Source organism: Nerophis ophidion, linkage group LG18, assembly GCF_033978795.1.
Source record: "Nerophis ophidion isolate RoL-2023_Sa linkage group LG18, RoL_Noph_v1.0, whole genome shotgun sequence".
In the NCBI taxonomy this organism is placed as follows: domain Eukaryota; kingdom Metazoa; phylum Chordata; class Actinopteri; order Syngnathiformes; family Syngnathidae; genus Nerophis; species Nerophis ophidion.
In genome coordinates, this window is record NC_084628.1 from 43,642,610 (window position 1) to 43,667,222 (window position 24,613).

General features: G+C 40.3%; 1 protein-coding gene across 2 annotated transcripts in view; it reads right to left on the bottom strand.

Annotated features, from left to right (window-relative positions):
• Window positions 1–2,686: 2,686 nt before the first annotated feature.
• Window positions 2,687–24,613, bottom strand: part of clasrp (CLK4-associating serine/arginine rich protein) — a 37,548-nt gene continuing 15,621 nt past the window's right edge. Inside the window, exons 9-21 of one of the 2 annotated variants that reach the window (XM_061878177.1) lie at window positions 23,697–23,775; window positions 23,547–23,620; window positions 18,332–18,373; window positions 18,063–18,251; window positions 17,500–17,775; window positions 15,300–15,485; window positions 15,185–15,224; window positions 14,238–14,298; window positions 12,185–12,243; window positions 12,048–12,094; window positions 11,834–11,919; window positions 3,521–3,545; window positions 2,687–3,198 (exon numbers count right to left, since the gene is read on the bottom strand). In XM_061878177.1, coding sequence (XP_061734161.1) covers window positions 3,126–3,198; window positions 3,521–3,545; window positions 11,834–11,919; window positions 12,048–12,094; window positions 12,185–12,243; window positions 14,238–14,298; window positions 15,185–15,224; window positions 15,300–15,485; window positions 17,500–17,775; window positions 18,063–18,251; window positions 18,332–18,373; window positions 23,547–23,620; window positions 23,697–23,775 — 1,237 coding nt within the window. In that variant the 3' untranslated portion in view covers window positions 2,687–3,125. Of the gene's footprint in view, window positions 3,199–3,520; window positions 3,546–11,833; window positions 11,920–12,047; window positions 12,095–12,184; window positions 12,244–14,237; window positions 14,299–15,180; window positions 15,225–15,299; window positions 15,486–17,499; window positions 17,776–18,062; window positions 18,252–18,331; window positions 18,374–23,546; window positions 23,621–23,696; window positions 23,776–24,613 lie in introns of those variants that run through there. The other variant, XR_009802628.1, reaches the window with a different exon arrangement.

Consider the following 24,613-nt stretch of genomic DNA (forward strand, 5'->3'; position numbering starts at 1 on the left):
GTTCATCCAAAGCCAAGTCTATCCTCGTCATCGCAAATGTTTCTAGCGCATTCTAGCTTTGAATATGAGCGGCCGACAGGTGAGGCTTCTTTGCAAATTCTTTAGGTCACAAAATCCCATTTGAGTCCGGACAGTTCCACAGGTTGAAAAAAACTGTTTGGAAAGAGCGAGGAACTTTCTGTCCTGCTCTAGCGTTGGTCTTCCTTTAGTAATTTTCTCCTGCTTCGCTTGAAAGTCCACTTTAGAAAACTGTTTGAGTGCGGAAATGTAGTCATTCATGCTGAAAGTCGGAGAGCACGAGACGGAAAAAATAAGTCGTTGCGGCACTTACCCGCCGAGGCCACCGTCCGTCTGGGATCATGAGCGCCCCCACCCCTATCGTGAGGCACGAGAACTATTTGCCTCACCTCAGACTTTTTTTCTCTGCTGTTTTGATGGCTCACCAACACACAAAACATGTTATTCGCTGCGGCACTTTACTCGCTTACGCCACCTTATGTCTCTGATCATGAGCCCCCCCTATCGTGAGGCACGACAACTGTTTGCCTCACCTCAGACTTTTTTTCTCTGCCGTTTTGATGGCTCACCAACACACTAAACATGTTACTCGCTGTGGCACTTGACACGCTTACGCCACCTTATGTCTCTGATCATGAGCCCCCCCTATCGTGAGGCACGAGAACTGTTTGCCTCACCTCAGACTTTTTTTCTCTGGCCTTTTGATGGCTCACCAACACACAAAACATGTTATTCGCTGCGGCACTTGACTCGCTTACGCCACCTTATGTCTCTGGTCATGAGCCCCCCTATCGTGAGGCACGAGAACTATTTGCCTCACCTCAGACTTTTTTTCTCTTCCGTTTTGATGGCTCACCAACACACTAAACATGTTACTCGCTGCGGCACTTGACACGCTTACGCCACCTTATGTCTCTGGTCATGAGCCCCCCTATCGTGAGGCATGAGAACTGTTTGCCTCACCTCAGACTTTTTTTCTCTGCCGTTTTGATGGCTCACCAACACACAAAACATGTTATTCGCTGCGGCACTTGACTCGCTTACGCCACCTTATGTCTCTGGTCATGAGCCCCCCTATCGTGAGGCACGAGAACTATTTGCCTCACCTCAGACTTTTTTTCTCCTCCGTTTTGATGGCTCACCAACACACTAAACATGTTACTCGCTGCGGCACTTGACTCGCTTACGCCACCTTATGTCTCTGATCATGAGCCCCCCTATCGTGAGGCACGAGAACTGTTTGCCTCACCTCAGAATTTTTTCTCTGCCGTTTTGATGGCTCACCAACATACAAAACATGTTACTCGCTGCGGCACTTGACTCGCTTACGCCACCTTATGTCTCTGATCATGAGCCCCCCTATCGTGAGGCACGAGAACTGTTTGCCTCACCTCAGCCTTTTTTTCTCTGCCGTTTTGAACGCTCAGCAACACACCAGACAAGAACGCGCTCTGACCGCACGGCAGACAGAAGTTTACAAGGGATTGCGAAAATTCAGCGATTTTGAAGAAAAAATAATCCAACTTGGTGAAGCAAAATGAAAACTAAAAATTACAATTATTTTATCATTATATATTTTATTTCTTTGCATCAGAGGTGAGCCACTGCCTCTTCCGACCGCACGTCACCGAAATATTCCATACGCACAAATTGGCCGAAAAATCGCACACTAGCCTGACATTGTGCCGCGGGCGCGATGATGTCACGTCATAGGTGCCGATCCCGTGGGTGCGATGGCAAATTCTTTCTCACCACCAAGCACACACACACACACACACACACGCACGCACACACGCACACACACACACACACACACACACACACACACACACACACACACACACACACACACACACACACACACACACACACACACACACACACACACACACACACACACACACACACACACACACACACACACACACACACACACACACACACACACACACACACACACACACACACACACACGCATTGATAGATTGATTGATTGATACTTTTATTAGTAGATTGCACAGTACAGTACATATTCCGTACAATTGACCACTAAATGGTAACACCCCAATAAGTTTTTCAACTTGTTTAAGTCGGGGTCCACGTTAATCAATTGATGGTAAAAAATGTAGATCGGCGACTATGTGTCATGTTATCTATGGGGAAATGCATTTTTAGACAATATGATTTGCCTGAGTGGCTAAGAGACCCCGAGAGTAACAAGCGGTAGAAAATGGATTGGAAAGGACAGATAAAAAGTAAAAAATTTAAAAAAATTTAAAAAAATCCGCGGGCCATACCAAGTCCCCGGGCTGTAATTTAAGGACCCCTGGTCTAGCAGATTATACACAGAGAGTTCCACATTCAAAAGCAGTAAGACATGAGTTAGAACAGGACATCATTTACTGGGCTTCACTTCTTTTTGTGCTGATTTGCAAAGGGACATGTTTTATTATCAAGGTCTTCACCTTTTATTTAATATTTGTATACATTATGCGAGTTAGACCCTGGAACGGATTAATTCAATAACTCCCATTGAATGATAATTTTCCCAGGCAAAACGGTTTGTATATTCCAATAAAACCAGATAAGACAAGCTTGCACTGAATAAAAATAAAGATAAGATGGATATACGTGGGATAAAAAAAAAAAGACAATATGTAGATAAATCTTCATTTTGTTTCATGATCACTTTTATTTGGGTGTGCCAGCAGACAGGTTTAGAAAAAGAGCAATTAAGGGTCTCATTATTTCGGGGTTAGATTCCTTGTAAAAATGTTTTGTCGGGTGTTGGGGAGGAAGACGTTTAAGCCAAAGGCAAGGTGCCTCATTTGACAAACCCCGTTCGGAAATATGAGTCTCTTCAAGGAATTGTTCAGAGAGAAACGTAATGACGGCATGCAAAGGTCAAAAAAACAACAAACCAGTTTGATAACCTGCAGCAGTTGACGGCCAAAAAGGAGAAATTAGCAAGGAGGTCAAAGTTGGCAATAACTTGTTTGAGGTGCAGATGTGTTTGTCAACAACGTTACCACCAGGTCCTACAGAATCCTCCGCTTTATCCTTGAAACGCTCTGCGCCAAGGACTTCCATTATTTCCGGAGGTCCGGTCAGTATCGGCTGTACGGACTCCTGGAGCGAGAGCTGGAGCGGGAACAGGAGCGAGAACGAGAGCGAGACCTCCTAGAACAAAAACCAAGCGCACAAAAAGGTCAAAATGAAAGATAATTATTGGCAGATTCCACACTAATGACTTCTCTAAGTGTTAGGTTGCATTCACCGCCACATGACAAAAATTTTAAAAAGTCCATGCTAAAAAAAAAAGTACACTTGTGGCAATGCTCTTATTGTCTTAAATGCTGCTGTGATTAGCAAATACCTCCATTGTCATTTTAATAAACCGTGATTATACAACGGCGGTGCTGACTCATGAATCAACAGTGGAAAATAAAATATGAAAATAAGAGTTGCTTGGCAATGAGGAGGAAGAGGAGTTCTTGCATACCTTCTGGATGAGCTGGAATCTCGGCCTGAGGGACAAGAAGAGCACAGAGAGAGAGAGAGAGAGAGAGCTGCCATCAAAACACAAGCACACCACAAGAAGGACCTCGTAAAACTGTCACAGGAAGCCGGTGCGTCAAATATTGGACTCGCTGGCGCTAAAAAGAACAACTTGCAAAAGTCCTAGACCAGGGGTGTCCAAAGTGCGGCCCGCAGCTAATCGCTTACCGGCCCGCCACACATTCTGCAAAAATTGCACAATTGATAGTATTGCAAAAATAAAAACATTTTTTTTGGTCTTTCTTTATTTAAATTTTTTTTTGCAATTAATAAAAAAATTTAAAAAAATACACAAAATCTATGTTATAATGAATTATCGACCTATTCATGGCTCCAATTACTTCTAAAATTTCACTTTAAAATGTTTTATGTGGAAAAAAATATTGCATACATTTTGTGGTTGCCGGACAAAACAACGTTTTCTTTGACAAAAAAGCATAAAAGAAACAAAATAATAGTTCAAAAGTAAAATCGACAGATATTGAAGTTGATCCCGTAACTTAAAGTCCTACTGAAATGAGATGTTCTTATTTAAACGGGGATAGCAGGTCCATTCTATGTGTCATACTTCATCATTTCGCGATATTGCCATATTTTTGCTGAAAGGACTTAGTAGAGAACATCCACGATAAAGTTCGCAACTTTTGGTCGCTAATAAAAAAGCCTTGCCTGTACCGGAAGTAGCAGACGATGTGCGTGTGACGTCACGGGTTGTGGAACTAAGACATCAGGTCCAAACACAACAGACCAGGTAAATGAAGGCCCGGGGGCCACATCAAACTGGCCCGCCGGACATTCCCTAATCATTTTTTTAGATCTTTAAGATGGAATCAGCCATAATTATACACACAGCAATCTATAACCTGCTACCCAAGAATATACAACAATTCTTCTCCCCCCAAAAAAGGAGAAATATAATTCTAAGAGAAAAATGTAATTTAAAACATTTGTACGCATGTAAAACACTTAAGACCTTCAGTGTATCAGTATGTGGGATTAAATGATGGAATGGATTAAGCAAACTGCGATGAGGTGGCGATTTGTCCAGGGTGTACCCCGCCTTACGCCCGATTGTAGCTGAGATAGGTGCCAGCGCCCCCCGCGACCCCAAAAGGGAATAAGCGGTAGAAATTGATGGATGGATGGATGGATTAAGCAAAGCAATCAAACAATGTACCGTATTTTTCGGACTATAAATCGCTCCGGAGTAGACGTTGCACCTGCCGAAAATGCATAATAAAGAAGGAAAAAAATATATATAAATCGCATTGGAATATAAGTCGCATTTTTGGGGGAAATTTATTTGATAAAATCAAACACCAAGTACAGACATTTGAAAGACAATTTAAACTAAATAAAGAATAGTGAAGAACAGGCTGAATAAGTGTAGGTTATATGAGGCATAAATAAGCAACTGCTATGTTAACCTAACATATTATGGTAAGAGTCATTCAAATAACTATAACATATAGAACATGCTATACCTTTACCAAACTATCTCTCACTCCTAATCCATAAATCCCATGAAATCTTTTACATCAAGTAGGTGTGTGGGAAAAAATCGATTCCGTTGTGCAATTCAGAATCGATTCTCATTTTTTAAAAAATCTAAATATTTTTTTTAACAATCCAACAAAACAATACACAGCAATACCATAACAATGCAATCCAATTCCAAAACGAACCCTGAGCCAGCAACACTCAGAACTGCAATAAACAGAGCAATTGAGAGGAGACACAAACACCACACAGAACAAACCAAAAGTAGTGAAACAAAAATGAATATTATCAACAACAGTATCAATATTAGTTATCATTTCAGCATAGCAGTGATTAAAAATCCCTCATTGACATTATCATTAGACATTTATAAAAATAATAAAAATAACAATAGTGTCACAGTGGCTTACACTTGCATGGCATCTCATAAGCTGGACAACACACTGTGTCCAATGTTTTCACAAAGATAAAATAAGTCATATTTTTGGTTCCTTTAATAGTTCAAACAAATTTACATTATTGCAATCAGTTGATAAAACATTGTCCTTTACAATTATAAAAGCTTTTTTTAAAAAAAATCTACTACTCTGCTAGCATGTCAGCAGACTGGGGTAGATCCTGCTGAAATCTATGTATTGAATGAATACACAATCCTTTTAAATCGGAAAAATATCGTTTTTGAATCAAAAATCGAAAAAAATCGATATATTATCGAATCGTGACCCCAAGAATTGATATTGAATCGAAACGTGGGACACCCAAGGATTCACAGCCCTAACGTCTAGTCTCTTCCGTGAATGAGATAAATAATATTATTTGGTATTTTATGGTAATGTGTTAGTAATTTCACACATAAGTCCCTCTAGAGTATAAGTCACACCCCCGTCCAAACAATGAAAAAAACTGCGATTTATAGTCTGAAAAATACGGTACTAATATGATCCACTTCAAGAAACTCTTCAAACTTAAAGTGTTTACAAAATCCAAAGAAGAAGAACCATGATCAACATTCTGAATTTATTTCATCCATCCATTCTTTCATTCTCAAAATAATCTTATCTCATCATATGAAATGTTACTTCACCAATTATTATTTATTTATTTTTATTGTGATACTTATGGAGTATATTGTGAATAAATTGAAAACAGGAAGTGAACTAAAGTTTTAGCAACTGTTAAGTAAAAGAAAAGGGGTAGGATTAAATAATCTCTGCTACTCCCTACTCCTTTTCCAACATGTCGAAAAGAGAAACTGGAAATTGGGATGTTCCTAATAAACTCAAATCTCAACTCAACTCAAAGTGTAGCTGCCATGATGATGTGCACTCATGTTCTCTAATGACTAAGTCTTCAACTATACTAAGTCTTTACATGCTTGAAATTTGCATCATATCATAATTACTATGGTCATTTAAATACTTACTAAGGTCATTTAATGATTTACTATGGTCATCTAATGAGTTACTATGGTCATCCAATGAGTTACTATGGTCATTTAATTACTTACTATGGTCATTTAATTATTTACAATGGTCATGTAATGAGTTACAAAGCACCAAGCAGTGTGGGTGGGGAGCATTTCCACAGAGTGTTTCCAGAGCCTGAAATGTGGGTGTCAGAGACAGACGTGGAAGGAGATTTTTACAACAAAGTTCTAAAGCTTAGTGATATATCACATATATCAGATTGTAGGTGTTTTTTTTACCCTTCGCGTTCATATTTTGCTGTGCTTGTTGCATTTTTGTTGTAAAATATGTGAGTGGAGAGTAGTTTTACGTTCATATGTTGTCAATATTCAGTGTTTTATCCTCCATAGTTAATATTGTCAATCCCAAATTCTTTATTTTCATGTACATTCTGGGTGTCTCATTCAGTAAAAAAAAAAAAAAAATTCTGTTCTGTTTTTAAAGCGGTCTGTCATAACGTTTTTAGCATTCAATCAGACATTATTCTGAGGTTTGGTATTAGTGTTCCTAAAAATAGAACCCAAGCACACATACTGTACAGCACATTTTCACAGCTTACATATATATATCTGTGTGTGTGTGTGTGTGTCGTACCAGAGACGCATTTTTTTCCACTAAATTTGACCCCTGGAGTCAAAATATTTGCCCAGGTTTGATATTACCATATTTTTCAGACTATAAATCACAGTTTTTTTCATAGTTTGGCCGGGGGTGCAACTTATACTCCGAAGCGACGTATGTGTGAAATTATTAACACATTACCGTAAAACATCAAATAGTATTAATTATCTCATTCGCGGAAGAGATGAAGGCAATCGTCACACACACGTCAACCAATAAGAATTTGGCGGGGGAGGGTCATGGCAGAAGTGCAATTTGGGTCATGGGATGCTAACCGCTATATGCTATATGCTACTGCCGTAGCTATTAAAATGGATAATTTCATTGTTGGCGGTAACTTATAAAAAGTGAGAAGGGCTGGACAAAAATGGCAGCGAAAAAGAAATCATGTTTGCAGGCTGGATGTAGTGAAATATGCAGCAGAAAAGGACAAGAGGAAGCGGCGCATACCTTTGGAGTTGGCAGAGTTGTTTAGAAATGACATCGAGGAAGAAGATTTCATGGGATTTATGGATTAGGAGTGAGAGATAGTTTGGTAAAGGTATAGCATGTTCTATATGTTATAGTTATTTGAATGACTCTTACCATAATATGTTAGGTTAACATAGCAGTTGCTTATTTATGCCTCATATAACCTACACTTATTCAGCCTGTTCTTCACTCTTCTTTATTTATTTTAAATTGCCTTTCAAATGTCTATTCTTGCTGTTGCTTTTTATCAAATACATTTCCCCCAAAAATGCCACTTATACTCCAGTGCGACATCAATATGTTTTTTCCCTTCTTTATTATGCATTTTCGGCAGGTGCGACTTACAATCCGAAAAATACGGTAAGTGTTGAAATGAATACAAAGACAGTAAGAACACTTTTCTCTGTAATGAATGTTGAACTTCTTGCTTTTCCTCTACTTCAGAGAATATCAAATCAATAAAACAAAGCCTTCAATGACAGTATGTCACATTTTCAGGTCCTTTTTTTTTTTGCTTTTGAAGCTGACATGCAACAGAACTTTTAATTTGGAAAAGTTAGCCGGATGAAATATGGCCACAGGAGTTCATCTCAAAATTTGCATGTTCCTTTCTTTGCAAAGTTATTTTTAGCATGGGCTATCCGGTTGGACAACATTATAGACATGAGGACCCTTTTGTTGACTCCCTTTACAACTATACTGTAAATCTGTTATTCTGTAATGTATTTTGCATGGAAAGCATTTCCCTTTAAAATACGCGCAAATCCTATTAGAAGTGTAATTGGACACCTCAACCACTTCCCATAGAGAACTTATTATTCAAATTAGAGGCACAGTTTGAATCTGCTAATAACTTATATGTGGTAGAACAATGTTAGCGAGGTGGTAGTGACATAAGAGTTGTGTGGATGTGTATACAACAACATTTTAGTACGTGCGCGTCCACTGAAACATTTGAGCCACATACAGTGGGGCAAAAAAGTATTTAGTCAGCCAGCGATTGTGCAAGTTCTCCCACTTCAAATCATGACAGAGGTCTGTAATTTTCATCATAGGTACACTTCAACTGTGAGAGACAGAATGTGGAAAAAAAATCCAGGAATTCACATTGTAGGAATTTTAAAGAATTTATTTGTAAATGATGGTGGAAAATAAGTATTTGGTCAACCATTCAAAGCTCTCACTGATGGAAGGAGGTTTTGGCTCAAAATCTCACGATACATGGCCCCGTTCATTCTTTCCTTAACACGGATCAATCGTCCTGTCCCCTTAGCAGAAAAACAGCCCCAACGCATTGTTTCCACCCCCATGCTTCACAGTAGGTATGGTGTTCTTGGGATGCAACTCATTATTCTTCTTCCTCCAAACACCACCAGTTGAGTTTATACCAAAAAGTGCTATTTTGGTTTCATCTGACCACATGACATTCTCCCAATCCTCTGCTGTATCATCCATGTGCTCTCTGGCAGACTTCAGACGGGCCTGGACATGCACTGGCTTAAGCAGGGGGACAAGTCTGGCACTGCAGGATTTGATTCCCCTTAAGCGTAGTGTGTTACTGATAGTAACCTTTGTTAATTTGGTCCTAGCTCTCTGCAGGTCATTCACCAGGTGCCCCCGTGTGGTTTTGGGATTTTTGCTCACCGTTCTCATGATCATTTTGACCCCACGGGATGAGATCTTGCGTGGAGCCCCAGATTGAGGGAGATTATCAGTGGTTTTGTAAGTCTTCCATTTTCTGATAATTGCTCCCACAGTTGATTTTTTCACACCAAGCTGCTTGCCTATTGTAGATTCACTCTTCACAGTCTGGTGCAGGTCTACAATTCTTTTCCTGGTGTCCTTCGACAGCTCTTTGGTCTTGGCCATAGTGGAGTTTGGAGTATGACTGTTTGAGGCTGTGGACAGGTGTCTTTTATACAGATAACGAGTTTAAACAAGTGCCATTAATACAGGTAACGAGTGGTGGACAGAAGAGCTTCTTAAAGAAGTTACAGGTCTGTGAGAGCCAGAGATCTTCCTTGTTTGAAGGGACCAAATACTTATTTTCCACCATAATTTACGAATAAATTCTTTAAAATTCCTACAATGTGAATTCCTGGATTTGTTTCCCCACATTCTGTCTCTCACAGTTGAAGTGTACCTATGCTGAAAATTACAGACCTCTGTCATCATTTGAAGTGGGAGAACTTGCACAATCGCTGGCTGACTAAATACTTTTTTGCCCCACTGTACATAAGTGTGGCATTTATCTGCAAGACGTATGCAGAAGGCTGCAAGAGCGTGCAATTATTCATGTAAAAAAACATTGCAAATAGGAGCAAATAACATAATTCGTGTATGCATGTCTGACACAACATCAAATCAACCCGGTCCTGACAGCCTGTTTGATCTGAAGATCAGAGATGCTCCGCTGCAGCTTCATAAAAACATGCTTTGCCACTCAACCAATAAGAAACAGACTAATTAGCCCCTCTCTTCTCTCATTGGTGTTTGTTTTTGAAGGCAGGTTTGAAGTGTTCAGCCAATTAATCCTGACAGCAGCCAGTCTCATGCGACCTGAACGCTCTCAGGAAGTTCAAGATCCTGGGGGGGGGGATGATTTCAATCAGGTAAGCACAACTTTGGCATAATTTACATTTGGGATTCATATTAACATTTTGGTGTCGCACTAATGCTGTCACTTATGATTTTTTAAATAAGTGGAATATTCTTTGTGTTGATCCAGGTTTATAAAAGATGTTTTTTGTTATATGATGCAATCTGATATCAACTAATCTTTCTTTGCAGGTTTGTTGCACCTACAAAAAAAATACAGCAACAATCCTTGTTCCAACTCCTCCTACAGCAGGGGTGTCCTAACTTTTTCCACTGAGGGCCCCACACTGAAAAATCAAAGCAAGCCGGGGCCATTTTGATATTTTTTATATTAAAAACCAATACAATATATGTACAAAAAATATACATTTGGGGCTCCACTCGGGCTTGATCCCGGGGACCCTAAAGGGTTTTTGTCAAAAAAATATAAAAAATGTGTCATTATTCAGTATTATTATTTTTATTATTATTCAAGGTTTAAATCTCTAGATCAACATTAGGTCTGTCAATATAATGTTATCAAAAGATTTAAATTGTATGCTCTTTTTGTCAAAGAAAACCCTGTCTTTTTATGGAAATAACACAAAATGTGTAATATTTTCACCCAATTAAATTTTCAAGTGGAATATTTGAGATTATATAATAATTTGGAGCCTTAAAAAGGTCAATGACTCTTAACATATAGCTCAGTTGGTAGAGTGGCCGTACCAGCAACCTGAGGGTTGCAGGTTCAATTCCCGCTTCCGCCATCCTAGCCACTGCCGTTGTGTCCTTGGGCAAGACACTTTACCCACCTGCTCCCAGTGCCACCCACACTGGTTTAAATGTAACTTAGATATTGGGTGTCACTATGTAAAGTGCTTTGAGTAACTAGAGAAAAGCGCTATATAAATATAATTCACTTCACAACGGCGTGTCGCAGTGGGAGAGTGGCCGTGCGCAACCCGAGGGGCCCTGGTTCAATCCCCACCTAGTACCACCCTTGTCACGTCCGTTGTGTCCTGAGCAAGACACTTCACCCTTGCTCCTGATGGGTGCTGGTTAGCGCCTTGCATGGCAGCTCCCTCCATCAGTGTGTGAATGTGTGTGTGAATGGGTGAATGTGGAAGTAGTGTCAAAGCGCTTTGAGTACTTTGAAGGTAGAAAAGCGCTATGCAAGTACAACCCATTTATCATTTATTATTATTATTATTTTTTTAGCAATGACACTTAAAAACAAGTTACATAATTATTGGGGACCCAAAAGTGTCCTACTCATTAAAGTGTTAAAAAATAAAATTTTCTAACTGTTTACTTTTAACACAATAACCTCCAAATCAACTTCAGATTACAAGTTTTAAATCCAGTGCGGCGAATATATGTACAAATATATTTTTCTTCTAAAATGTGGTGGGTGCGGCTTAAAAACCTTCTATAGCCTGGAAAATACAGTATATTCTGAACTAATCTTAAAAATATGACCCACTACTGGCCATTGGTGGTTTACGTCAACAACAGCTACCGTTTTTTTTTATGTCAAGAGAAAAGCATTAATTATGAAGCTTTGCTTTGTGAGGCCTCCACATAGCTGCTGGCCATAAAGAGAGACCCCAAAGTCTTACCATATTTGGAGGGAGAGGGCGAGTGGCTCTGCCGGCCGTACTGTCGTTCCCATTCATCCCGCTCTTTCTCGCGCCGCTCACGCTCCCTAAACAGAAAGCCTTGGGGTCAGACGGTTGCAAAACACTCAAATACCAAACAGTGCACCTGCACACACACACACACACACACACACACACACACACACACACACGCGCAAAACACACACACACTTACTTCATGCGTATCTTGCGTGCCATGGCTCGCAGTTCTCCCTCTCGCTCCTGTAAAATACCCACAGTGCAATAAGGGGAAATGCAGGAGAATGGAGCCGTTGTTGTTGTTGTTGCTCCACTAAATTCAACTGGACAAACCTGTCGTTTATGCTCCTGTTGTTGAATCTTCACCTGGGCTGCTTTCTTATCCGCCTTGGCTGCAAGAGGGAAAATAACCCGATATTACAAATAAAAAATAAGTGGATTAATAAAATATAAATACAAAGAGCTTTTCCAGATAAAAGCTGTCCCTTAGCTAATTGCTATGCTTAACCTCTTAAGGCCCAAGCTGTTTATTTACATGCTTTTTTTTTTTTTATTTCTCTTTGCTATTTGGGCTTATTGGACCATAATTAGAATAAAAATTAAGAATCATCTTTTGATATGATGTACTTAGTCCACAAGTACACAAACATGTACTTGATGTTTAGTGACATGATTATTCTTATTTTTACACTTTTTTACCAAAATTAATCCAGTAATTAGCGATAAACGAGGGACTATTGTACAAAACCCGATGAGTCGGGAGATTGTGTTAGATGTAAATATAAACAGAATACAATGATTTGCAAATAATTTTCAACCCATATTCAGTTGAATATGCTACAAAGACAACATATTTGATGTTCAAACTCATAAACATTTCTTTTTTTGCAAATAATCATTAACTTTAGAATTTGATGCCAGCAACACGTGACAAAGAAGTTGGGAAAGGTGGCAATAAATACTGATAAAGTTGAGGAATGCTCATCAAACACTTATTTGGAACATCCCACAGGTGTGCAGGCTAATTGGGAACAGGTGGGTGCCATGATTGGCTATAAAAACAGCTTCCCAAAAAATGCTCAGTCTTTCACAAATAAGGATGGGGCGAGGTACACCCCTTTGTCCACAACTGCGTGAGCAAACAGTTTAAGAACAACCTTTCTCAAAGTGCAATTGCAAGAAATTGAGGGATTTCAACATCTACGCTCCATAATATCATCAAAAGGTTCAGAGAATCTGGAGAAATCACTCCACGTAAGCGGCATGGCCGGAAATCAACATTGAATGACCCTGACCTTCGATCCCTCAGACAGAACTGTATCAAAAACCGACATCAATCTCTAAAGGATATCACCACATGGGCTCAGGAACACTTCAGAAAACCACTGTTACTAAATACAGTTTGTCGCCACATCTGTAAGTGTAAGTTAAAGCTCTACTATGCAAAGCGAAAGCCATTTATCAACAACATCCAGAAACGCCGCCGGCTTTTCTGGGCCCGTAATCATCGAAGATGGACTGATGCAAAGTGGAAAAGTGTTCTGTGGTCTGATGAGTCCACATTTCAAATTGTTTTTGGAAATATTCGACATCGTGTAATCAGAACCAAAGGGGAAGTGAACCATCAAGACTGTTATCGACGCAAAGTGTAAAAGCCAGCATGTGTGATGGTATGGGGGTGCATTAGTGCCCAAGGCATGGGTAACTTAGACATCTGTGAAGGCATCATTAATGCTGAAAGGTACATACAGGTTTTGGAACAACATATGCTGCCATCTAAGCGCCGTCTTTTTCATGGATGCCCCTGCTTATTTCAGCAAGACAATGCCAAGCCACATTCAGCATGTGTTACAACAGCGTGGCTTCGTAAAAAAAGAGTGCGGGTACTTTCCTGGCCGGCCTGCAGTCCAGACCTGTCTCCCGTCAAAAACGTGTGGCACATATGAAGCGTAAAATACAACAGCGGAGACCCCGGACTGTTGAACGACTGAAGCTCGACATAAAACAAAAATGGGAAAGAATTCCACTTTCAAAGCTTCAACAATTAGTTTCCTCAGTTCCCAAACATTTATTGAGTGTTGTTAAAAGAAAAGGTGATGTAACACAGTGGTGAACATGCCCTTTCCCAACTACTTTGGCACGTGTTGCAGCCATGAAATTCTAATTTAATTATTATTTGCAAAAAAAATAAAGTTTATGAGTTTGAACATCAAATATCTTGTCTTTGTAGTGCATTCAATTGAATATGGGTTGAAAAAGATTTGCAAATCATTGTATTCCGGTTATATTTACATGTAACACAATTTCCCAACTCATGGAAACGGGGTTTGTTCGCTGGGTGACAGAACACAAATTGAGGTATGACTGGATATTGCTGTGCACTTACACTGCTTGTTGAGGGCCTTCTGCATACGTAATTTGAGCTTCTCCTGCGGCGTCAGCTTGGACTGTGGGTGACACCAGTGTTAGCAGCTGGAAAAAATTATTTTAAAATGTGCTATGACACAATTTGGAAAATGTCCCTTTTAACACGAGCTAGTGTTTGTGGAATATTATGTTGGAAAGACAACAGGTCCGCAAAGTACTTTAGAGGCGGTAGCGTCAGGAGCCTCCACACAAGTGTCCAGTAAATTTGGAATACAGCAAAACAGTGTCAAGGGAGATTAATGCAGCAGGACAGCTGAGGGAGCAGCGAGGGACGCTACGTGAAACAAGAGCAAGTTCAGGTCCAGCGAGTTCACTTAAGAGCCAGTGGCATTTTGTGGCCGGCACACCCAACAGTGGGCTGTTTAAACCTGGCCAGGCAAGAAAAACTGCAGGTCACAACACCGCAGGCAAGTCAAACACGGGAGCACAACTCAAACTGAGAGCTGGCGTGTATGCAAAGCTCCTCTTCTCTGCCAGGAGAAGCAGCAGCGCGGAGGCCAGCCAAACGTCCAGAGTGATTGACAGGAAACGACAATCTCACCTAATGATCTCACCGTTTAAAACTGTGGGACATTAAAAAAAACCTAATTTGTTCCAAACAAGCCCAGACGTTTGTCCAGAACACACCCAGCAGGTTGCTAACAGAATACTTATGAACACGTAAACAATATGAACAAGCACACTCCACACAAAGCCTGAAGTCCACTTGAAGTGCACTGCAGCAACACAAGTCAGTGAAGTCATGTTAGATGGAGGCTAAAGGTGGAGGAGCTAAACAAGACGAGAATGATTATTTTGAGGGGTGCATCTGTCCCCATGTGGTGGACACCATGTCAGCCTGTCAGGGATGAGGGAGGCGTAGTAGGCTTAAGCAAGAAACCTCAGCGAGATCAAATTCTTACTGACTTTGGCAGCTCCCGTCTTTTTACCACCCGGTGTGTCAGGCCTGCAGGGACGACATGGGCGGTTAGTGCCACGACCAAAACAATTTCGTCTATATGAGATGCCTTCATGGTCTTACTTTCTTAGTTTGTCGGTGATTGCTTTTGAAGGAACAGGGGCTCCTCTTTGCTCGGGGGAGGGGCTGGGGTTGAGACGGCTGGGGGACGGCGAGGGACTGCGACTGACGCTCTCGCCGCGCCGGTGACTGCCACTGCGCCGGACGCTCCGCCGCGAGGAACCCCCCTGTCGTGAGCTGGAGCGGGATCTGGTGAAAAGCAGTCCAAGAAGTCAGGTAAAGGCTCCATATAAAAAACTCAAGAGCATTTTCTTTACCTCAGAGGGTCAAAATGACCATATTTTGTGGCGCCTAACTTAACTTTACAGTGTAAATACAGCCTCCGCACACTGGGGGGCTATTGGTTGAGTTTGTGTTTATTTGCAACAAGCGTGCACACTACATGATACATCACAATTTCCACTTTCACTATTCGACATGTTCAAAAAGGAGTAGGAAGAAGCAGAGCTTATTTAATCCTACCCCCTTTTCTTTACATGGCAGTTGCTGACACTTTTGTTCACTTCCTGTTCTCAATTTATTCACACTATACTCCATAAGTAATAACATTAAAATAAACAATAATTAGTGAAGTAGGTTATGTTTCATATGGTGGGATGAATAAGTTTTTATAGAAAATGAAAGGATGGATGAAATAAAAACAGAATGTTTATAATGGTTCTATTTTTATTGACATCCAGCATCAGACATTCCTATCCATTACATCATATTCACATACATCATATATCTGTTGTCTGCCCTACATGTCAAAATATTTTTTGTTTATATACCAACCATACCACCCCCCCTAAAATAGGAAACAGCAAAAAAATAAAATAAAGTAGTATTTGCAAATAAATCAATTAAATAAACAAAAAATAAATAATAGTACATTAATAAGACATGCACTTGGGGATAGGTTGATTGGCAACACTAAATTGGCCCTAGTGTGTGAATGTTGTCTGTCTATCTGTGTTGGCCCTGCGATGAGGTGGCGACTTGTCCAGGGTGTACCCCGCCTTCCGCCCGATTGTAGCTGAGATAGGCGCCAGCGCCCCCCGCGACCCCGAAAGGGAATAAGCAGTAGAAAATGGATGGATGGATAATAATAATAATAAACAGAAAAAAATAATAAAGTATAAACACACACACACACACATATATATATATATATATATATACACACATATACAGGGGGCAAAAAAGTATTTAGTCAGCCAGCGATTGTGCAAGTTCTCCCACTTCAAATGATGACAGAGGTCTGTCATTTTCATCATAGGTACACTTCAACTGTGAGAGACAGAATGTGAAAAAAATCCAGGTATTCACATTGTAGGAATTTTAAAGAATTTATTTGTAAATTATGGTGGAAAATAAGTATTTGGTCAAGCATTCAAAGCTCTCACTGATGGAAGGAGGTTTTGGCTCCAAATCTCACGATACATGGCCCCATTCATTCTTTCCTTAACACGGATCAATTGTCTTGTCCCCTTAGCAGAAAAACAGCCCCAAAGCATGATGTTTCCACCCCCATGCTTCACAGTAGGTATGGTGTTCTTGGGATGCAACTCAGTATTCTTCTTCCTCCAAACACGACAAGTTGAGTTTATACCAAAAAGTTCTATTTTGGTTTCATCTGACCACATGACATTCTCCCAATCCTCTGCTGTATCATACATGTATCCATTTTGGTATAAACTCAACTTGTCATGTTTGGAGGAAGAAGAATACTGAGTTGCATCCCAAGAACACCATACCTACTGTGAAGCATGGGATGGAGCGGACCGCCACAATCAGACAGTCCGATACCCCATACTCTCTGAGCACTCCCCACAGGACTTCCCGAGGCACACGTTCGAATGCCTTCTCCAAGTCCACAAAGTATTGGAATCAATTTGCCACGAAAAAACAAGGGACAACTGTCGCACTATTTCTTCTATGACGCTGTAATATTGAGTAATGCCATCCTGACAAGCTCAATATGAGTTTCCCAAACTACATCTGTTTGTACAATCAACAAGCAAATCCCTTAGTATTTAAACATCTCTAGAGGAACTCAGTGTCAAAATGCAAAATGTTTACATTCAAAAATAGCTTAGTCAATATAGCTTCAGGTAGAAGTCGTTGACAAATCGAGTCACGTGGCTAAAAGTTGATTCTGAAGTAAATACATGTTGCACACAGAACTCCCCCGACTAACCTGAATTTGAGACCTCTGCATTACCTTGTTCGTCTCCTTGAAGTGTATCGTCTTCTCTCTTTGTCCCTCGCCCTCTCTCGGTCACGACCGTTGGACCGCGATCGGTCGCGTCTTTTTCGGGATCCTCCCCTGTCACGCGAGTAGGATCGGGAATATCGTCTCAGGCGGGAATGAGAACGACGCCCGTCCCTTCCCCGCCGTCCTCGCCGGTTGCGCCGTGAACGGGAGGACGAGGAGGATGGCGATGAGGAGCGTGAGGAGGAGTATGATGGGGAACGACTGGACGAGGACCTTCGTCTCCTGAACAAATACAGAAACAACGTTTAAGTAACAAAAACGCCACAACACCTAGCCTACGGTTTGCTGTGGTCCTGATTGATCTAACTGATTTATTGCTGGTAAAATGACATGCACACAAAATGGTGTCACGTCCGTACAACTATTGACACTCATGCACATATTACATCTCACCTCCAATAAACCAAAAAAAATATCAGCATTAATTGATGGGAATCAGCCTCTGCCAGTGATCATGTCAACGGTCAAGACTAACCAATGAAAAACCAGGAGGCGGGAAAGTTACCGACCGGGAGCCCCTGCTATGACCTGCAGGGTGTTGCGCGTTGGAGGAGGCGTGACCAGCGTGGGGGGCACCGGCTTGTGCTGCTGCGGCCGTTTCGTCATCGCTGCCTCCAAAGCTGGTGATGAAGGTGATCTTCTCTGGACCGGGCGTCCGAGAACGTGAGTGCGACTCTGAGCTGGATTCTGACACGGACCTGAGCAAGAAATACAATCATTCTTTAGTCTAACGCACATATGCCGCTATTAGGGTTAAAAAAAGGGATGTGGAATTCACCGTTTGTAAGGATCGTATGTTGGACTGTCTCTCCTGGCGTAGCTGAAAACATGTAAAACATGCTCGTTAAAAAAATGCATTGAGGAAGTTCCATTTTGTCCATATCTTTATAGACAAATTACTGTTTATACTGCATTGCTAAACAACCAACGAATTAGGGCTGGGCGATATATGGAATATACTGGATATATTGTTGGTTTGTCTCTGTGCGATATACAAAATGACTACATGGTGATATCGGAGTATACGTCCTCACGCTGTGGCATCACACTTCAGGTGTTTCTCACTCTCTCTTGTCTCTCCTTCTCAGGGACAGAAAACAAGCGCACCTTCTTACATACTGTAGCGCAGGGGTGCCCATTATGTCGATCGCGAGCTACCGGTCCATCGCAGAGTGTGTGTCAGTCCATCGCCAGCCAGGCATTAAAACAATAAACATAAAAATGAGCAATCATCAATCTTCACCAAGACGTCCTATTCGTCACTTGATTGACATTCGTGGCACGCGAGGGTCTTGTGAGATGACGCTGGCTGCTGCCAGATCATTATCCAACGAAAAAATGACCGATAGGAAGTCGAGAAACAATTTTTATTTCAACAGACTAGCGCCGTACCTGCCGTCAAAACTCTGAAGACCAACTGTACAGTTCCTGTCTTCACAATAAGAGCGCTGCTTCATCCTGCCTGCGCTATCAAAATAAGAGTCTCAGAAAGCTGGCGTGTATAAAAAGGAGTATGGAAGCTGGACAAAGAAGATGCCAAAAACCAACCACTTTCATGTGGTATTAGACAGAAAGGAGGACTTTTTTTTCTCCTCCGTTTGAAAATGTGGACGTTATCATCACTACTGTCTGACTCCAATCAATGCAAGTCATCAGAATCAGGTAATACACCAACTTATATTCTTGTCTTCATGAAAGAAAGGAATCTATATGTGTTAAACATGCTTGTATTATCAATAAACACTTAACTTGTTAACAAAAAACTCTCTTTCATAAATAAATCAATATAAATGATATATATGAATGAGGTAGATCCCCTCGAGTTGGTCAATTGGAAAATAGCTCGCTTGCAGAGAAAGTGTGGGCACCCCTGCTCTAGCGCATGCTATGTCACACGCCGTGGCGGATTAGAGAGCGTGGAAAAGTTAGCTAGTGGTGTGGTAACAAACGAAGGAAGAATTGAATCCCAAGAAAGACAGCAGGGAGTCCATCGTCTGGCGGTGGTTTGGCTTCAAGCGGGAAGATGTTTTACAAGTATGCGGCAAAAGCGTTGCTACAAAAAGTAGCATTACTGCCAATATGTAGCATCATTTGAAAAGTCACCGCAAGAGAATGAAGAGTGCTTGAAACTCTGCATGTCAACATCTCCGTTCGGTGCCACACCAACAAAATGCCAAAGCAACAATTTCCGGATCAACACCGTATGAAAAAAAGTGAAAAACAGAAGGAGATAACGTCCGCAGGAACCTACCACATAGTGAAGGACATACACTATTTGATTTCCTATTATGCAGCTCACTTTTATTTGACACTTATTGAAATATCTTGTGTGACATCATGCACAAAAGTGCACTTTATTTGTTTTAAACTATTGTAGTGGTGTTCTGTACAAAAAAGTGCACTTTAAATTAGTGTTGTTTGTCATATTAGTGACATCATGCACAAAAGTGCACTCATAGCTTGTTTTAAAATGTCTCTGACAATCTTGCACTTTCTGTTTTGGAAATGACATGAATGTTTGTGACACTGCTTAATAACTGTTTCATAAATACACTTTTAGTTGTGATTTCCCTCTCTGCATGAAAGTTTAAAAGTGGCATATGTTAATGCAGTATGAAGAAGAATGCTTTAATGTAGACACATAGAATCATCATTCTGCTGTTCATTCAAGGCTAAGGCAAAACATCCAGATATATATGGTGTATGGTCACATGGCCTGAAAATAGCGAGATGTTAATAAAAGGCCATATCGCCCAGCCCTACAATCAATACAGGCTTTCAGGATTCTAACTATCGAAAGACTGTGTCTGACTAATATAAAAGAGTAGCTAAATACCCATTAAACTATGAATTATGTTGATCTCATTCTCAACAGAAACAGTGAATTAACTTTTTTAATAACTTAATACACTTTAGGTCAGGCCTGGGCAATTATTTTGACTAAGGGGCCAAATTTAGAGAAAAAAATGTGTCTGTGGGCCGGTATATATATTTTTAAGAAAACTAATAGAAAACCTCATAATAAAGTCTGATTGAATGTTGGGCTGGGCGATATTGCCTTTTTTTAATATCACAATATTTTTAGGCCATATCACGATATACGATATATATTACGATTTTTTGCCTTAGCCTTGAATGAAGACTTGATGCATATAATGACAGCAGTATGATGATTCTGTGTGTCTACATTCAAACATTCTTCATCATACTGCATTCATATATGCTACTTTTAAACTTTCATCCAGAGAGGGAAATCACAACTAAGTCAATTGAACAAAAGTGTATTTATTAAAGTTATTAAGCAATGGCACAAACATTCAAGTTATTTCCAAAACATAAATTGCAAGCTTGTCAGAGACATTTTAAGTGTCAAATAAAAATGAGTTGCATTATAGGAAATCAAATAGTATTCGTCCTTCACTATGTGGTATGTTATTAAGGTTATGAAATTATCTTCATTCTCTAGCAAGTGACTTTACAAACGATGCTACATATTAGCAGTAATGCTACTTTTTATAGCAACGCTTTCCCCCCACACTTGACAAATTATGGTTGTCTGTTCGACATATTCCCACTTAAAGCCGAACCACCGCCAGACGATGAAACCCTGCTGTTTTTATTGGGAATTAAGTCTTCCTTCATTTGTTACCAGATCCGCACCTTCTTTGTCTTGTACGGCTACGTTAGCAACTAACATTAGTCACGTCGCTACCTTTCTGCCCTTTTTTTTTTTTTTTTTAAACCTCTCTGCCCTGCGAGGGCGTGTATGTGACGTATGTAAGCCTGCTTGTCTGCGAGAAGGAGAGATAGGAAAGAGCGAGGAGAGCCTGAAGTGTACGCCTGCAGCTAAAAGTCCAGCGTGTGAACGTATATTCGAATATTACGATATAGTCATTTTCTATATCGTACAGAGACAAACCCGCGATATATCGTATATATCGCCCAGAATTGAACGCTAAAAATGTTATGACAGACCGCCTTAAAAATGGAATGGAGTTGTATATTTTTTTCTATGAACGATAAAACCCTGAATATTGAGAACCTATGAACGTCACACCTGCTCTCAATCGACATATTTTACAATCAAGCTAAAAGCAACAAATATGCAACAAACATAGCGAAATATGAACGTGATGGGTAAAAAAACAAAACCCACCTACTGATATATGTGATATATCACTAAGCTTAAGAAGTTTGTGGTAAAAATCTCCTTCCACGTCTGTCCCTGACACCCACATTTCAGGCTATGGAAACACTTTGTGGAAACACTCCCCACACACACTCATCTGACCTGCTGTGACTCACCTCACCATAGTAATTAGTAGGGTTGTACAGTATACGGGTATTAGTATAGTTCCGTAATACTAATGAATCATATTCAGTACCATACCGGCTCTGAAAAGTATCGGTCCGCCACACCCTAAGATTTTTTGTTAAAATAAAGCCAATAATGCAATTTTTTCTGGTCCCCTTTATTTAGAAAAGTATCTTAAAGTACCGAAAAGTATCAAAATAATATTGGTATCAGGACAACACTAGTCATTAAAATATCATGCAAAAGAGCAGATTCCAACCATTGAACATTTTTATTTAGTTCAAGACTTATGGTCATTTGAAACATCACTGCACATCATAATGGCAGCTACACTTTCCATCTTAAAGATCCCAACAAAAATATTTGGGAATGCCGGCGGGCCAGATTGAAAAGCTTAAAGGCCTACTGAAATGAGATTTTCTTATTTAAACGGGGATAGCAGGTCCATTCTATGTGTCATACTTGATCATTTCGCGATATTGCCATATTTATGCTGAAAGGATTTAGTAGAGAACATCAACGATAAAGTTGGCAACTTTTGGTCGCTAATAAAAAAGCCTTGCCTGTACCGGAAGTAGCAGACGATGTGCGCGTGACGTCACGGGTTGTGGAGCTCCTCACATCTGAACAATGTTTACATGCATGGCCACCAGCAGCGAGAGCGATTCGGACTGAGAAAGCGACGATTTCCCCACTAATTTGAGCGAGGATGAAAGATTTGTGGATGAGGAAAGTGAGAGTGAAAGGACTAGAGAGAAAAAAAAATAAAAAAGAGTTTATATAGTGGGAGCAATTCAGATGTTATTGGACAAATTTACGAGGATAATTCTGGGGAATCCCTTATCTGCTTATTGTGTTACTAGTGTTTTAGTGAGATTATATGGTCGTACATGTACAACCTGAAGGTCGGCCCCGCACCTTTCTTCAGCACCAGTCGACAGGTGGTGGCGATGCCAATCTCTGCCCTTCACAAGGGACCCTTTTCGAAACACGATCTTTCGAAATGATCGCTGCATAATACACTGTACTTTGTGTGTGTGGTCCAATCAAACAGTGTTCGCTTGACCACTCTGTTCTATAGTAAAGCTTCGTCATCTTTCGGGAATGTAGACAATGAAACACCGGCTGTGTTTGTGTTGCTAAAGGCGGCCGCAGTATACCGCTTCCCACCTACAGCTTTCTTCTTTGATGTCTCCATTATTCATTGAACAAATTGCAAAAGATTCAGCAACAGAGATGTCCAGAATACTGTGGAATTATGCGATGAAAACAGACGACTTATAGCTGGGAACGATGCTGGAACAAAATGTCCTCTACAATGCGTGACGTCACGCGCACGCGTCATCATACCACGACGTTTCAGCAGGATACTTCGGTGCGAAATTTAAAATTGCAATTTAGTAAACTAACCTGGCTGTATTGGTATGTGATGCAAAGTTAATATTTCATCATTGATATATAAACTGCGTGGTCGCTAGTAGTGGCTTTCAGTAGGCCTTTAACAAAGCTCTGCTTTAGGTAAATATGTCATGTGTTAGCTTGCAACTTAGTGTTACAAGCTGACTCGCAGCTAACTATCCACTCATCCTCGTTGAAATAACGACGTCCGCGACCCCAAAAGGGAATAAGTGGTAGAAAATGGATGGAAGGGATGGATGTGGAAGTGAACTTTGTTTACCTGGGCGGGCTGATCTGTCGACCTTTTAGTCTTTTCTCTCTAAACTCTCTCCTTTGTCGTCGAGAACGGCGGCCCTGAAATGTAGCCAACACGTCACACAATGACCAGCGCAGGAATAGACGTCATCACAATAAAGAAATGTGTTCTTACAGAGTACATGGCTTTCTCCGCCTCCAGCGCCTTAGCATGCTTGATGGCCTCCACTTCCTCTTTGTCCTTCCTCAACATCCTGATGGATACCATACATTTAGTCACGCTAAATCCTTTATTGATGAATTTCCTTTTTTTTTACTGCTGCTCAAAAACAAACATATGACTAAAGCGCTCAGGCAATAGAACGACCATAAATCTACTCATTGTTAGTATAGCAAAGTGCAACCTCATCTGACCTCATTAAATATGAACTATCAATGCATCAAAATGTAAGCAAACACAATATTCACATTCTTTCTGAAATGCATTGCATCACAAATCGCACAGGTGTCCTACTTAACTACAAGACTGATGTCTTACATAAATGACCAACTCAGGTTAACAGTAGTCCTTTTATAGTGGAAGTAGCGCCCTCTGCTGTCGTAAATGGGAACTATACTGCACAAAATTAGAAACTTGATAGCAGAAAACAGTGTGGTTAAAGTTACTGTCATTTATGTTCCTAATTATAATGTCATGGTTACAAAAAACACTGGTTAAATTGGTTTAAAAAAAAAGAAGAAAAAAAAGAAGGGGGTGTCAAAATTAACGCGATTATAACCATAAGTACCTTAGATCAGTGGTTCTCAACCTTTTTTCAGTGATGTACCCCTGTGAAATTTTTTTTAATTCAAATACCCCCAAGTCAGCAAATAATTTTTGGTTGAAAAAAAGAGATAAAGAAGTAAAATACAGCAGTTTCTGATTAATTAAATTGTATAACAGTGCAAAATATTGCTCATTTGTAATGGTCTTTCTTGAACTATTTGGAAACAAAGATATAAAAATAACTAAAAACTTGTTGAAAAATAATAAAGTGATGCAATTATAAATAAAGATTTCTCCACATAGAAGTAATCATCAACTTAAAGTGC